Source organism: Chelonoidis abingdonii, chromosome 2 (assembly GCF_003597395.2).
Source record: "Chelonoidis abingdonii isolate Lonesome George chromosome 2, CheloAbing_2.0, whole genome shotgun sequence".
Taxonomy (NCBI): Eukaryota; Metazoa; Chordata; order Testudines; family Testudinidae; genus Chelonoidis; species Chelonoidis abingdonii.
In genome coordinates, this window is record NC_133770.1 from 153,090,759 (window position 1) to 153,106,779 (window position 16,021).

The 16,021-nt window shown below is 50.0% G+C and overlaps 2 protein-coding genes across 3 annotated transcripts in view; one reads left to right on the forward strand and one right to left on the reverse strand.

The window, feature by feature from the left end:
• Window positions 1-3,053: 3,053 nt before the first annotated feature.
• LOC116820740 (caspase-7-like) lies at window positions 3,054-14,577 on the reverse strand. The gene is made up of 4 exons (XM_032773412.2): window positions 12,378-14,577; window positions 10,637-10,809; window positions 4,620-4,749; window positions 3,054-3,544 (listed from the first exon to the last, which is right to left on the reverse strand). Exons 1-4 carry the CDS (start codon window positions 12,574-12,576, stop codon window positions 3,300-3,302), a joined length of 747 nt encoding a protein of 248 aa, XP_032629303.1. The 5' UTR covers window positions 12,577-14,577; the 3' UTR covers window positions 3,054-3,299.
• The window catches only part of ELMOD3 (ELMO domain containing 3), a 67,243-nt gene continuing 55,923 nt past the window's right edge, over window positions 4,702-16,021 (forward strand). The window contains exons 1-2 of one of the 2 annotated variants that reach the window (XM_032773408.2): window positions 4,702-4,783; window positions 8,270-8,353. The gene's annotated coding sequence lies outside the window, so the exon portion shown is untranslated. Of the gene's footprint in view, window positions 4,784-7,865; window positions 8,354-16,021 lie in introns of those variants that run through there. The other variant, XM_032773409.2, reaches the window with a different exon arrangement.

The window sequence follows — 16,021 nt, forward strand, 5'->3', positions numbered from 1 at the left end:
ATAAATGTTCTTGCAGGCATGGGCTAACGAGGAGCCCTATGCGAGCCAGGTTCCTTCTGTCTATGTACTGTTAGCAGCACAGTCTGGTATGTGCAAAGAGAACTAAGATACAGGGATAGTTCCTATGCTTCTGTCAGACTAACGAGAATGTCCATAGCTTGTGTATAGAAGCATTTTCCAGTTAGCAGCAGTTTGCCATGTGTCTGGCGTGTGTGCTGGCTCAACAGACATGCATAGCATACAATACGTGCAAACTTCAGAGGGTAGTAAAGACACCGCATGTGGCCAGGAACAATCGGTATTTATATGACCGCTCTTAACATGGATCTCTGCAGCTACTGTGCTGTTCATACCCGTAGAAGCAGCTCTTCAAATGCGGTGCAGCTCTGTACATTTGCAAGCTATTGGTGAAAGATTCAAATGTAGTCCCCTCCTGCTATCCTTGCAATCTGAGTGTGTGCTATTACTAATGACAGTTGCTGTAATTCTCAAATTGTACGAAGTCTCTGGGAATGATCTCCATGTTTCATTGATTTCTGTGGTATTAAACTTTTATGTAAGATATTCTACAAGTCTTAAACAGGTAAAGGTACGAATAGTTTCTGCTGTGTTCAGAGATGGCACAAACTTCAAACTGACAGAGTCTGCTGGACACATTTCTTGCAAAATGTCATTATTCTGCTAGGCCAGCTACATTCCCAGGCTGACTTCATGAGTTGTTTGGTTTCTACTGCGGTAAAATGAGACTTGCTTTGAAGAATCAGAATTTTCTAATCCTTTGTACTTTTCTGTGTGGTGAAGTCAATAAATGGACACAATAAAGAAATGTAATTTCACTCTATACTGCCTGCCTCATTTAAAACCTCAGAACAGCAACACGGGTTGGGTTATTGTATTGTCTGAATACTAGGCTAGATCTGATGCCTGTCAGGGCAGTTGGATTCCCCATCTGCCTTCTGCCTGTAACAGACTCGATATTGGTTGTGAACACTTTATTAGGGTTGTTTAATTTATTGTATTCTCCTAGCACTATGCAAAATCAGTATTGTCTTGCTGATCCCAACCACCTACTGAGTTGAAAATAAAATCCAGTCCAACAAATTCTCATGCTCTAACCCCTACATTCCAGTCTTTCACCCTCTTGGGTTGCTTAACCAAATAATCCCAATTTTTTTTATCACAAACTCAGTAATGCACTAGAATTTACACTACACGTAAACCTGGCTAGGGCAGAGCAGGGCTGGACAGAGTTTACCTTAAACACATTTACTTCTAGTTTCAACACAGTGTACAACAGAACCACCCAAGACAAGACTTGGCAATGAAGGGGCTTTGATGGATGGCACACTACACTGACGGTAGTGGATACGTGCTCTCCTTTCATGTCGAGTTTTGATCTGGCGAAGAAATCTTTCCCATAGTGCTGGTGGTGGTAGCTCTAGGGTGAGGCCATGGATGAGGGGGTTGGGGTGCAGGAGGGGGCTGAGGCAGGGTATTGAGGGGAGTGTGGGCTCCAGGGGGGAATTTGGGTGCAGGAGGGGACTCTGGGCTGGGGTAGATGGTTGGGGTGCAGGAGACAGTTCGGGATGCAGGGTCCCGGCGGCCTCCTAGGAAGCGGCCACCAGGTCCTTGCAGCCCCCTAGGTGGCTCCATTAAGATGTGCCACCTAAACCAGGCTTGGGGTGTGCACCCTAAAGAGGGATGTATGTACCAGCGTGGCCCTTCCTGCTAAACTGAGAGTTCAGACCCTCCTGAACATCAGATGAAGGGTGCAGTGTGCTTGGGTGAAACTGCCACCTGCTTGTTTATTTGATTTCAATTTGCACAAGCTAACCACTGGCTTCCTGCAATAAACAAGACGCAAACTCACTTTAAACAGGAGCCCTCTTAGCAACTTGCTTATCTCCCATGCAAACAAAACCATTTGCACTTTGGTGCGGTTTGGCTGTAACTAGCCAAGCTCAGAAAGAGCTGATCAGGTGTTCCACAGTCACAGCAGATGGCAGCTTGCCTAGCAGAGGATACTGCTGATCTGTGTATTGACCACACAGCTGAGCTGAGGAAAATAAAGCTGAAGCAGAGCATTCAAGTAAAAACACTTGGTTGTGAACCGCGTTGTGCGCTGGAAGCTGCCGGCTTAATTTTCTGGGGAGCTTTAGGGTGTAAAACCAAAGAGAGCCTGGGACAGGGATCCTTATTCCCAGAAACTTTATAATCATATTTATGGCTGCGGAGCACAGCTAGTGTGAGAAGAACAACTCAAAGATAAGGAAGAAAATTTCCGCTTGCTCACTCAGCTGTGTAGAGCCAACCTCATGAGGAACTTGTGTGGGGCCCTGGTAACTGAAATGTAAGTCACTAAGGGCTAGGTGGGCTTCTGAGATACATTGAGCTAGACCCAACCGGTAGCACTGGGGTTGCACAGAGGCCCTTGGGTTTTGGCACACATACAACCAATCAGCACATGCTGTAGTCTTTGATCCTCACATGCAAAAATGTTAAGGTTCAGGCACTCAGCTGAGCCCTGAGCTCCTCTACCCCCTCTGGAATGGGAGTTTACTTCCCAAAATGCCTGTTGGAAAATGGGGAAATGCAGAGCAAAGGTGACACATCACACGCACCGCTGCCTCCCACCCTTAAGTCTGCCCCCTCCCGAATGCCAAGAGTTACTGGGATCATCACAGCACTGTACACAACCCTTATTATCATCCTTAGTATCAGGTACTAGAGTTCAAAGGAGGCATTCAGCTAGAAGTTTCAGATGGATCCTGCCTATAGATTTTGCCATCTCTGGAGAAAAAAAAAAAAAGAAAGAAAGTTGAAAGAGTTTAAAATAGCTGGGTGGCCCCTAACTCAGGAATTCCTTAACCAGATAAACTCAGATTTACTTCACCTACTCTACTTTGGGCTTGGAACTGGGCCACCAGTTTTCAAACTGCTCTGATTGTGTATGTGGATATTAGAGGTTGGAAAATGTAGTTCTAAACAGGCTGTTGCAACTTTTAACGATTGTGCAGCTACAAGCTGGCCAAGAATCAAACAGCTCAGTCTCTAGAACATGTTTTAAATAATAGTGCAATGTTCATTTTATTATCCATAGAGCACTGGAGAGGTGCATGGCCCTTCATTTGCTCATACAGCACAAAAGTCCTAGTCCCGTGGGCTCGATAAACTGTTGGGACAGAAATGCTGCTGGCCCTCACGTGCTCTGTGATTCCCTTTGCAGTCACTGACCATGCACAGCACTCCTGAAAGGGTTGGAAAGCAGCTGGTGGCTCCCTACGGCGAGATCCAAGTTCTCAGAGTCTGCCAGGCTCCGTGATTTGGGTGGAGAACGGATAAACCTCTCGCACCATGTTGGTGACAAAGCAGGGCATTTCCTTGTGCCCCTGGTGTGGCCCTTTGGCTTCGCAATGAAACGCGACTTTCCAGCTGATGCGGGTCATTAGACGTGCAAGTTCAAGATGCCGCTCATCGCCTTCCAGAAACTCCAGCAAGGTCTGGAGAAACATGGAGCCCAGCGGATTGAGGAAAGCGCTGTAGCCTGAAAGTACCAGAGAAGGGACATCGTCTCTTGCAGGTGTAAATTCCCAGAGGGCTGCTTCATTCAAATACCAATGCAGCTGCTCTGCTGGGGACTGGGAGGAGACTGGTTGACCCACTGTTTCCATGGCCCCATCTACACTACAGAATGGAATCAGGACTCCATCGTGCCAGGCGCTGTACAAACACAGAGCCAACAGCAGAAACGGCTGCACCTGTTTGCCAGCCATGGTGCGTTGCCCTGGTGCTAGAGGAGAAGCCTTCCTGGAGCCTCGTCTCAGGTCTTTCCAGCACTGTGTCATGGAAACCTGCAGGTTTTCAGTTTAAATTAACCTGCATCAAAAAATGTCTCCCTCCTTCCCCTTCAGAGGCCTGGTGGGGGGTGCAGGGCCAGCGTGGGAACAGGGGCAAGTGACTGATCGGGATGAGGGGTACACTATACCCATCTGGCTGAGGAAAGCCTTGGGTTGAAGGGCACCTGTGGGAGCCAGGGGTGTGAAGGGAAGGAACAGTCACTCTCTTCTTTTTTCTGTGTCCGCCGTCTCTGTGTCTCACCCCCCAAAAGCAAGCCAAGAGCAACTTTATTCCCTTCTCGGCCAGTGTGGGGCCCGGCTGGGCCCTGGGGCAGGGGAAGCAGCATGTAAAATGGCTGTGCAGCTAGTGTCATGACTCCCCCATCAAACCCCACATCATGGCCCCCCTCTTTGAACAATTCCCCCTCCGAGGATCCTGGGCTGAGACTCGACTCTGTTTCCCTATAAGCCTTTTCCGTGGGATTCTCCCCACCTCCTCCATATTTAACTGAGAAAAGTTCAATGTTTCTTTCCCAAAATAGCGTGAAAGGGGGCAGCTGTTGACTCCGGCACCAGAGCTACAGAGTCAAACTGGTGGCTGTTGCTGGAGACTAGACGGCTCCCTGTTGGGCAGCAGTTCTGCCCTGCGGCCATTGTCCGAAGGGGATGGCTGGCGCAGTGCAGACAGGTCAGAAGGGTGTTGGAGCTGAAGGAGCAGACTCGCCCCTGGGGTGACAGCCCTTTAAGGCCTCCAGTCCTGGGGCTGTCTCTGCGCTCACTCACCTGGACTGCAGGCGAACATCACGGCCGTGCTGTCAGGGATGGAGAGGTAGTGCAAGAAGCTGTCTGCTGGGGGCCGGCCGCTGTCTGTCTCCACCCACACACCTGGATCTGTCACATTCCCACGGCAGGCCTGGAAACACAAGTGCCACAATCAGCCAGCAAAGGTCTGTATTGGGTGCTGTTCATTCCACTGATATCCCCTCTGGTCTCCTCTGGGGCAGGAGTAAGCCCCTGTCATCTCCCCCTTCCCCCAGGCCTGGAGCTCCTCTTCATCTCCCCCTCTGCACAAGCCTGGCTGGAACCCCTAGCTATCTTCCCCTCCTCTCCAGGCCTGGAACCCCACTTCATCTTCCCCACCCCACAGGCCTGGAGCCCCCAGCCATCTCCTGTTCTCCACAGGTCTAGAGGCCCCATCTGTCTCTCCCTTCCCCTCCATGGCTGGCACAGAACCCCACACACCAACCCTTCTTGGCGGCAGATTGGGGGGGATCTGGAAAGATCAGCAATCTGGGCAGGGGCTAATCGAAGGAGACAGCTTGGAAAATGCCTTCCTTGGAGCAGACCCCTGCCATGCAGCTGCCAGGCTCAGTCTGACACTGAGGTAGTTGGCGGTGTACATTTATTACCTGGCTGTCTGGACTGCAAGCTCCTTGGGGCAGAGACTGGATCTGTCTAGGCTCTGTTCTGCAAGCGCTCAAAAATAGACACCACTGGCCGGATCCTGTCCCTGCTTCCAGCCACTCTATACTGCAGAGTAGCCAGAATCTGCCCTGGATCTGTCACATCCATAGTGAATGAGGTTCATTCACACCCTATGGCTGTTTGGTGGCCAGTTACCAAGGAACTAGCCCTTTAAGGAGTTTGTGGCTCCTCTGGGCCTGTAGCAGTCTTCACCCACCTCCCCAGGTGAAAGGAATGAGTTAAAGGGGCAGATAATGGGAGCATGTGATTCAGACCCATAGGCTAAATGTAGAGAGATGCCTCAGAGAGCAGGAAGGTCGTGTGAGGTTCTTACAGGGGCTCTGGAAGGGTCTGTCTACCAGTGAAAAGCAAAAAGCTGGCTGAAGTCCCCTGCAGTATGTGTTGGGGGCAATGGATTGCTAAGCCCGGGATGCATATAATGGCTTGGCAAGCCAGTCCCCACCAGGGGAGAGTAACTACAAAGCTCCAGGCATGTGGTCTCCTTTCCCTGTGGAAGAAGGGAAACTGAGGCAGTACCAGAGTCTGATGCCAGATGAGCCCTGGGTACGTGGCCCCTATGTGACACGTGTGTGGTGTCTGGGAATGGGTGACAGAGAATGGATCACTTGATGATTCCCTATTCTGTTCATTCCCTCTGGGGCACCTGCCATTGGCCACTGTCGGAAGATGGACCCTTGATCTGACCCAGTATGGCCGATCTTATGTCTCATTTGTTATATAGTGGGATGTGTGTCAACATGAGTCCTCATTACCAGCAAGGATGCCAGTCTCAGGTGAGAGGCATCCCAGGGGTGGAATGAGGCCTGTTGGCAGGGGCTTGATGGGGCAGGGGTTGCATTGCAGCTGTGCAATGCAAACAGGACCTTGGCTGCTAGCACTAAAGGCTTACACGTGGCTGGCATACTCTGTGCACTGCAACCTGCATAGCCTGAAATTGCCTCCCCCTTTCAGTGACCAAACTCTCTCTGGAGAGTCTCTGTTGTTATTACGCATGGTTATAATACTGTGGTCATGCCCAGAGGTTCTGAGCAGGTGTTTATTGCGCTAGTTGTTGTACAAACACACACATCATTAACAAGCTGACTTCTGGTAAACTCCAGCACAAGAAGCCAGCTCAACGCAAGCCGGAGCAGGCAAGTGGCGTGGGTGTGTAAGTGACCTTTCGGTACTGAGCAGGGGCCTTAATGGTGCGGCTCGTAGCGAGGGCATTTCTTGTACAACAATGAACGTATTCAGTTAATCCTGCCAATGGCATGGGCAGGGAGCGGGCACCTCCTGGGACTGTTCTGCAGTGGAGTCACTGCAGACACTCCAGCTCTGATGCTGCCTGCACTGTTCATTGCAGGGTGAATGCATTAGTAACCTGCGTTGCTCCGGCTTACATCGGAGGGTTCCTGTCAGGCAGGCCTATCCTTTTGACCCATGAGGTGGCATGTGCTGCATCATTTAAAAAGGCAAATCATATTTAAAAAACGGAGGGCTTGGAAAGTCACAGATGACACAGGCTACAGCCAGGTGCTATGCAAGTGTCTTCCCCGTTTGTGCTGAATGATAGAGGAACGACTCTCCCTGCTACTGCCTCTCCATCATGCCTTGCAGTCTCCAGCGCTCCCCTAGCCCCTCAGCTTGGACCTGCTGTGCCCCTTGCTCTTCCAGGCCTGGGTGTCTCGAACTGAGATGGCCAGTCATGCAGAACAGTGCAGTGACTTGGCCCCGGCTGTTGGCCACCAGGATGATTCTCACTTGTGCCTGGGGTGGGATCCGAACCCAAGATAGGGTTCCTTGGCCCTCTGTGCCCCCTCTCAGCAATTAGTTCTTGATGCCCCCCATCCCCAAGTCCACTTATTACCGGAACCCCCTAGGAGGTGATTATTTCTCCCTGTGTTTTGGGGAGAGAAAACGTCATATACTGAAATGCTGCACCTGTTCTCTCTGCAGTAGTAATCTGTCTCTGAGCTCATGGGCATGTGTTAGCTAAACGAGGTTCCCTCAGGCTACCCCTCTCCCTCCCCCTCCCAAGTCCTGTTCGGAGTGGCATTGGGGATGCCCTAAAGTGGAGCTCTTCTCGGATATTACTGAATGGATGCACCTGACTGGCACTAGACGGCGCTGTAGCTGTCTCGGAGCATGGCTTTCTGTCTTGAACCACTGAGTTCATGAAAAATGCCTTGACACGTTTTGAAAGAGTTGGCACATTAGCCCTTAGGCCCTGGACTAATTCCAACTGGTTAATTACTTTCCGCCTCTGTAAACTTCCCCTTAGTTTAGCAGGTAAACAGAAATCATTGTCTCTTTCCAAGTGGAAAAACCCAACAATCTCCCTGAATAGTGCGATGTTCTGCAGGAGATTCTTCCAACTGTTCCTAAGTTTCCAGCTCCCAACTCCTAGGCAAACAGACTGCAGACCATGGAGTCTGTGCAGAGCAGAGAGATTGCCTGCTAGCACTAAGGGACTAATGGACCAAGGCTGTGGGTGAGATTTTCTAAGTCACCTAAGGCCTCTTTTTAAAACGGATGTTTTCACAGGTTGCACTGAAGAGCCTCTTAGACACTATTGAAAACTTTGCCTGATCTCTCTTTGCTCATACTACTACATCCCACTGCTGCTTTCAGCACAGTGTCACAGAATATCAGGGTTGGAAGGGACCTCAGGAGGTATCTAGTCCAACCCCCTGCTCAAAGCAGGACCAATTCCCAACTAAATCATCCAATCCCCAACTAAATCATCACAGTAACTGCTGTGATTTAACTGGAGTAGATGCCACAGCTCTATACTCCAATTGTTCCTCTCCAACAGGACCCAAAGAGTATGAGGGGTCACGGGGAGCCCATCCCACCAGGACCCATCCTGTCTTTACTGCTCATCAATATCTACATGAGACCAGGTGGGGACACCTTCTGCTAAAGATATGCCAATGACATCTGGCTGCTTATCTCCTTGTTCACAGATGCGACCTGAAGCATCTCCAGGAAGCTGGAATGCCTGTAGATCAGCACCAGCATGAAGAATTCCTGACTCCAGGTGAACTCAGGTAAAATGGAAAAGATGCTGTCAGAAGGGTAGGGAAGGCTTTAGGGAATTAGCTAAAACTGTTCTTCATTTCCACTAAAGCAGGGGTGGCCAACCTGGGGCTCCGGAGCCACATGCGGCTCTTCAGAAGTTAATATGTGGCTCCATGTCTAGGCACCGACTCCGGGGCTGGAGCTACAGATGCCAACTTTCCAGAGTGCCCGGGGGGTGCTCACTGCTCAACCCCTGGCTCTGCCACGGGCCCTGCCCCCACTCCACCCCTTCCCGCCCACTCCCCTGAGCCTTCCATGCCCTCGCTCCTCCCCCCAAGAGCCTTCTGCACGCCACGAAACAGCTGATTGGGAGGTGCAGAGAGGGAGGGGCAGGTGCTGATTGGCTGGGCTGCTGGTGGGTTGGAAATGCTGGGTGTGGGTGGGGAAAGCTGCTGGGGGGCTGCTGACATATTACTGTGGCTCTGTGGCAATGTAAATCGTTATATTCTGGCTCCTTCTCAGGCTCAGGTGGCCACCCCTGCACTAAAGCCATCCATTGGCCATTCATGAGGTCTCAGGGAGCTGTTTGATTGCTCACTAAGTCTAGTTGGTAAGGTAGCATCACGGGCAAAACAATACCTTCTTCATCCGCTAGGTTACTAGGACACCCCATGATGAGGAAGTGGCCACGATAACCCACATGTTTGTTACCTCTGGATTGTGTAAATTGCAATGGGGAGTAGGAGAAGAAACCAGTGACATGAGTATATTCTTAATGCAAGTTTTTTGGTCATGCTACAGCCACCAGTCCCTGAACAGAGGTGGTTGCAAACAGCATGTAGGATGGGATCTCAGCCCAAACACCAATGCCAGTTCCCAGGGAGCTGAGGCCTATGTGAGGCAATGACTATGTAAGCCTTTAGCCACTAGACAGAGAACTGAGACTTGTGATGCTATCACGTATGCCACAAAATATCTGTGATCTGTGGAGCACTTTGGATCATCATGGAGCTGGTGGCAGACTGGCAAGATTGAGGCAAAGTGATCTGTTAGCCTCGGTCTCAAATGTTCCGTCCCCAGATTCACTCCAGAGCTACAGGAACTCCTTGGTGCAATGTAAGCCCCTCTCTTTGTTAGTGAGACATTGATGAATGACTCCGTCATTCATGGGATGTAAACATTCTCTGAATTGTTTGGATGGATCATGCTGTGGTCTCTCACTATTTGTATTGGGTGGCTGTTCACTGGCATTGTTTCTGCTTCTGGATGGACGACTGAGACATCTTCACACACAAAAATAATGAAGAACAGGCAATGCATTGCACGCTTTCGGGAGCTGATTATCAGCATCGTCCTGTGTAACATCTGTGAACCTTGCAGAGCCACAAATGCTTGCACAGATGGCTGCTTGTTAGAATACGTGTGGTTATCCAATGATCTGACCCTCCCTATCAGAGCTGAACTTGATTCTTCTGGTTGTGTAAATGTTTGTGAATTGGGTGCATTACTCTTCCACCAGCTCCAATCTGCCTGTTGAACACAGCTGTGAAAGAGTACGATCGCAGCTCGAGCGGACGTACCTGAGCATGTAAAGCCGGTACTGACCGCATCGTACCAAACGGATTAACGTACTGATGACAACGACTTAGTATAATGCTAGGCAAGCTTAACAGAATTCCATCAAAATCCACAGCACCATCCCGAGTCAAATGCACAGCACTATCTAAGGACCTGCTATGTCCAGAGGAATCAGTAAAATGTGCTCAGTAAGTGGGTTTTCCTTTTCTTTTCTCCTAAAGCTTCTTATGCTTCTCTCTCCCCCACTGCCCCCTTTTCCCCCCAAATACTTCCATGTCCCCCAGTGTGAGAACCTCTGGTCTAGAGACAGGTGGGAGCTTCTTTTCTCCCTGTCTGTAATAGGAGGACAAGGGGCCATTCAATTAAATTAAAAGGTGAGAAACCCAAACCTGAGAAAAGGAAATAGTACTTTAGACAGCATGTGATTAGCCTGTGGAACTCACTGTCACATGATGTCATTGAGGCCAAGAACTTAGCGTGATTCAGAAAAGGATTGGACATTCATATGGCTAAGAAGAATATCCAGAGTTGTTCTAAGTAACGACATAAGTTCTGGAAGGGATGTTAAATCTCAGGCTTAAGGGCTTAAACCAGGATGAGACCTAATGTGAAGGTCCCACATCTGCTGTTATGAGGCTCTTACACCTCTCTCTGAAGCATTGGTGCTGGCCGCTGACTGAATACTGGGCTAGATGAACCTCGGGTCCGATCCTGTCTGGTGGTTCCCATGTTACCTGTATAAAGAAGATCTTGGGCTTTCCTGCCAGCACTGGGCACCTTTGTGGCGATAACATCTGGAAAATCCTTGTTAGCTTGACCAGCTCTCCCCAGCAGTCGTATATGGCCCCCTCCTCGCCATGGCTGGACAGAATGCTGACAAAGCAATCACCATGCTCTTCTCTGCTCTCTGTAAAGACACATTAGTGCAGCAGCTCCTTAGAGCAGCCTGATATCTGGCTGACACACACGAGGAGAAAGGATGGGCCTGTGGGTCAGATACGAGCCCGGGACATAGGGGAGCTGGGGTCAGTTCCCTGCCCCTGACTCACTGTGTGACCCTGGGCAAAACACTTAGGGAAACAGAGGCCCAGAGAGGTCTGTAAAAATGGGAAGAATACCTCTTGCCTCCTGGGGTATTGTGGAAATAAATACACTTGCTGGGGTCCTCTTTAGGGTATGTGTATGCCCCCCCTTTCCATGAGCTCCTCAGTCCTTTGCAGTGGTGGAACCTGTCACAGATAGCAGAGGACTCTTTAACCTAGTGTACAAAGGCGAGGCAAGACCCAGTGGTTAGTCACTGAAGTTAGATAAACTCAGAGAGGAGATAAGTCATCCTAGTGGCCTAGCACCCTCTCTGTGAACATGTCATCTAGGGATGTGGTGGGTTCTCCATCACGTGGAGTCTCTCAATCAAGATTGGACATCTTTTTCTAAAAGATCTTCCCCAGCACCATCTTGAATGATGGGGTCCGATGTAGGAATCCCTGAGGGAGACTCTGGGGCTGGCATCTTTTCAGCCTGGAGGAAGGGTGTGTCAGAGAACGGAATGGGCAGTAGCTGTAATGCACTGGACTCAGGTTCTCCCCTGATGGAATATAATGATCCCTTAGGGACCAGAGCAGCTGGCACAAGCTAGAGCAGCCTCAAGACTGCTCTAAGCTGGGCTGGGGCAGAGAATCAGGGAGCTGTACGCAGTTGTTGGTTCTTAGTATATCCGGCTCTTTCTCCCTCTTGGGCTGTTGAGGAGGGGAGCTGTCCTCAGCAAGGAGCTCCCTTCGGTGCAGATGGAACCAGCCATGCTCCTTTCTGCAATCCCTGGGATCGCGCAGCCTGGCAAGGGAGCGGGCATTGCAACAGCCAGAACTAGTCTGTTCCCTCCTGTGATGCAGCAGGTCACCAGCTGGGCAGGGACAGCTGTTCCCTGCATTGCCATCAGGAGGTAATTGAAAAGACAGCGCAATGGTGTGGCAATGGTGCTGACTAAAACCCTCCTGTGTGGACTTGCTAGGAGCTCATTTTCCACCCCAAACTCAACCTTTGCCCCTTAGCACGGTCACTCTCAAGGGATTCTGTTTACAACCTCACTTGCTACAGGTTGGTCACCCCAGGAGTAAGTGATCCTCATGGCCCTTTCTGGCCATGATGTTTAGGAGTCTCCCCCTCTCATTCTTTGGTTGCTGTCCCGCTCCCCAAGACGTCCATCTCAGTCACATCTCTCCTGAGAGTAGGACCGAGCAAGGGAAGGGTTTATAAATATACCCTCCCTAAGGGGCTGGGGGTTGTGAGTGGCATGTGCTGCCTGGGATATGCCAGCCCAAGGGGGGGGGGGTGTCTGTTCCCCCCCCCCACACACACAATGACAACTGTGCACAATTGATGTTCCAAGCTGCAACAAATGTAATGCAAGCCCCATCCATCCACTGCTCCCAACACGCAGCTTCGCACACTGCCAGGAGCAAAGCAAGGGACACGTACCTTGCTGGTAGATCTCCTCTATGTCTTTGGCTGCCTGGTCATAGTACAACTTCACTGCATAGTTGAGTTTGGATAATGCTTTAAACAGCTTGTCTGCTTCTCTCTTGGCCCCTTTCCTGGGTTGCAGCGGCTCAGTCCTGCTGCAGAACTCGTAATTGACAATTATGACAGCCCTGTTCTTTCTCTGCTGCAGGGACATGCTGTGAAATCCCTTTGGCAGTGCTCAGATGAGGCCGGCTGGCAGCCCCTATCGCTTCAGCAGGAGTGATCTCGGTTTCCTCTACCTGCAATATCTGTCTTCTTGCTCAGCGAGGGTGGAGTACTCCTAGAAAAGCATATCCTGCTTCACGGGGTGACTCAGTGCCAACACAGCTGTCCTACCCAGTCCGCTCTCAACTCTGCAGAGCTCAGGTCATGTGCAAAACAGGGCCAGACTAAGGCATAGATGGGGCTGTAGACCTAGCTCCAACTCCTGGAGTCAGGAGATGACATTGGTGTCATATTACCTTTTATTTAAGTAAAAGGCTAAGTTCGTTGTCAAGCTTTTCCTCTGCAATGTGTAGGAAGTGTATCTAAAGCAGGAAAGTCTGTCTGAGTCTGCAGCCAGCGTGAAGTGAGCTCTGTGCGGCTGAAACATCTCATGTTCTTAATGGGGTGTTGGCACCAGGACTTGATACAAAGGCAGGGGGTGACCCTGGGGTCAAAGAGGTGCCTTTTGCTCATCCTCTGGAAAGCTGTTTAAATTTGGCCAAGCTCTAATCCTCTGAATGTAAATGTTTGCATGTGCTCAGAGCCTTAGAGAAGGCTCAACCTTGGAAACTACATTTCCCACAGAGAGACTTCTCCTCAAGGGAGAACCATCAGGGGTGCAGGGGCTGAGCCAGACTTTCCCCACCATTGCTGCTCCTGGCCACTGAAGCGTGAGAGCAGTGAGATTGTTCATGTGCTGTTAATGCTCCTGCTAGTTGCTTCCTCCTTCTCTGTTCCTCTCCTCTCTGCTTTCAAGGTGGCGGACAGGCGCAGAGGAGAGGGTAAGGAAGGCGGGGCAGGGGATAGTAGCTGTGGTGACAGGGACAGAAGGGGATGGGGTTGTAGGGATATGAAAGGAGCTGGCTCATGGGGGAACGGGGGTGGGGGAATGGATCTTTAATCACTTGAACTCTCCCTTCCAGAATATAAAAGAGAACAAGATTTCTGAGTCAACACTCCTCTGCTGTTTTGCAAATAACTGAAACCCACTGGCAAAGTGTGTGTCCGTGCCCCTTTTGTGGTGGTCTGCGTAAGAGAACAGCCTACTACTGCTACCGTTCCATTAGCTCAAGGGGCAGAAGTCTGTGCTGTGGATCTAAAGGTCCCACCCTTGCTGATGATCCATGTGTGATCAATATGGTTCCAAGTGCTGGAGCTTTTGTCTTGTCAGATTTACAGTTGTGCATGTCACCTGAATGAGGCAGGTGAGGGGGTATGGAACAGGATGTGGTTGTGTAATTAGAGGCTGTATAACACATATGCACAAAGCTGTATGCCTGCAGCTGCAGCCTTCTGGTAGGATAGCTGCTCTGAGTGAGAGATCATTGCTAAGTTCAGCCCCCTCACACCTGAGCCACCTCAGAACTCCCAAGTGTATAGAGCGACAGGGGCCTGGCCTGTGACTTGCTTCTGCTATACAAATAATGGCCTGGTGACTTATTGTGCCACCACCGCCTTGTCTGGGCCCTCTGGCTTTAACTGCACTTCGGCTTCATTACCCGGAAAGAGCAGGTCTGAGGTAGATATTCCCCGAACAGCCATGGCGATGCAAAGAAATCATTTAAGTTCTCAGCAATGTCCTTATCTTCCTTCCTTGCTCTATTTAAACCCTGTGATCCAGCTGGCTCAGAAATTCTTTACCAGGCTTCCTGCTTTGGATGCACTTAAATAATCTCGTTTAACTCTTTTGGCTGAGGAAAGGATTTTGGGGGCAGGAAGTGGGGAGGATTTTGGGATCAGGCTTTCCCCTTTATTCACTCTTTACTCTCCTCAACTTTTCTTTCTCTATCACCAACCCCAAGTGTATACAAACCATGAGCCAGGCCTCTGAAGTCAGGAGATTGGCTTTAAAAGAAAAAATAAATTTGGAGTTCATTGGGTTTGCTTTCTGAGCGTTCAGGGAGTTCTTGGGTCATGCTTTCAAGCTTGTTGTTTTCTGTGAAACCAGGAGGGCTAGAAACTTAAAAAAAAAATTGAAATCTGATAGTCTCACCTAATCACATGACTCCAGGAGCTGGGGCTTTAAGAAATGCACCAACTAGTGAAGTGGGCTTGCTTCAGGGCATGAGAGGAGTGGTGGGCAGCAGCCTCTCTGCTGCGGGGCAGGATCTCACAGACACGGGTCTTGTTTAGATTCCAAGTCTCACAGGCTAACTAAAAGCCTGGAGTATGCACAAAGCTCCTCCCTTTTAGGCAGAGGGGCGATTTTTTGTTTTTAAACTGATGTAGTGAAACCTGAGACAGCTTTGCATGTGGAGACTCCTAAATTGATTTAAGTCTGGGTAAGATGGGTTTAGCTTGCCCATGTGTAAATTTTCAAGGACAAGCTAAACTGCTCTAACCAGGTTCAAAGTGCTCCACACAGCTGTCTGCACTGGCTTAAGCAAATAAGCTAAAGGACCCAGTTGCAACTGTGTGTGTAGATGCCTGAAAAGACACGTATGTTAAACCAATGCAAAACCCTGTGTTGACACTTATTAATTAAGCTAAATCAGATTTTAAAATTTTGAATGAGGGAAGCTACTTTAGCTAAGTGGACATTAAATCAAATGGGGAGCGGAAGCATCCATATGGGGGTTTTGCTCTAGTTTAACTGAACCAATGCAGTTCTGATTTTGACAAAACCTTTGTCTCCCTGTATCCCTTCAGTTCTCCGGTGGCAGGATCCAACCGGTTCTGGCACCATGGTGAGTTGTGATGCAGGCAGGGAGCAGACACAGGCTGGGGAGCAGGGAATAGAGGTAAGGGCTTTACTAGTAACAGACCCTGTAGTGACTCAGAAGGGGCATAAGAGCAGCCATACTGGGTCAGACCAAAGGTCCATCTAGCCCAGTATCCTATCTTCTGACAGTGGCCAATGCCAGGTGCTTCAGAGGGAATGAACAGAACAGGGAATCATCAAGTGATCCAGCCCCTGTTGCCCATTCCCAGCTTCTGGCAAACAGAGGCAAGGGACACCATCCCTGCCCATCCTGGCTAATAGCCATCTTGGCAGAGCTATTCCTGGCTATAGGGAAGCCCTTGAGGGTAGCTTAAAATACTTCCCAGCAGAGGGTAAGGCAGGAGGGGGCCACAGTCCGTGAGAAAGGAAGGAACTGTGACCGTGTACAAAACGGCTGGCACCATTTGGTACTGGCCATCTTAGAACCAATTTCATAGGACTCCATGTTGCAAGGTGCTCAGCATCAGGCCCATTACAGGATCCAAACCTGTTGCCCTTGGATTTCTTGCCAGCTGATTATGAGCATAGGAACAAATCCCACTCTGGAGAAGGTCAAACCAGAAGCCGGTGAATGCTGCGGGGTTTGGACTCTGCTCCCTGGTGCGTCCTATGAATGAGATAAGGGGCTTGGGCATTAGGTGTGCAACTAACAGCCAAGGCTGAGAGCCGTTTG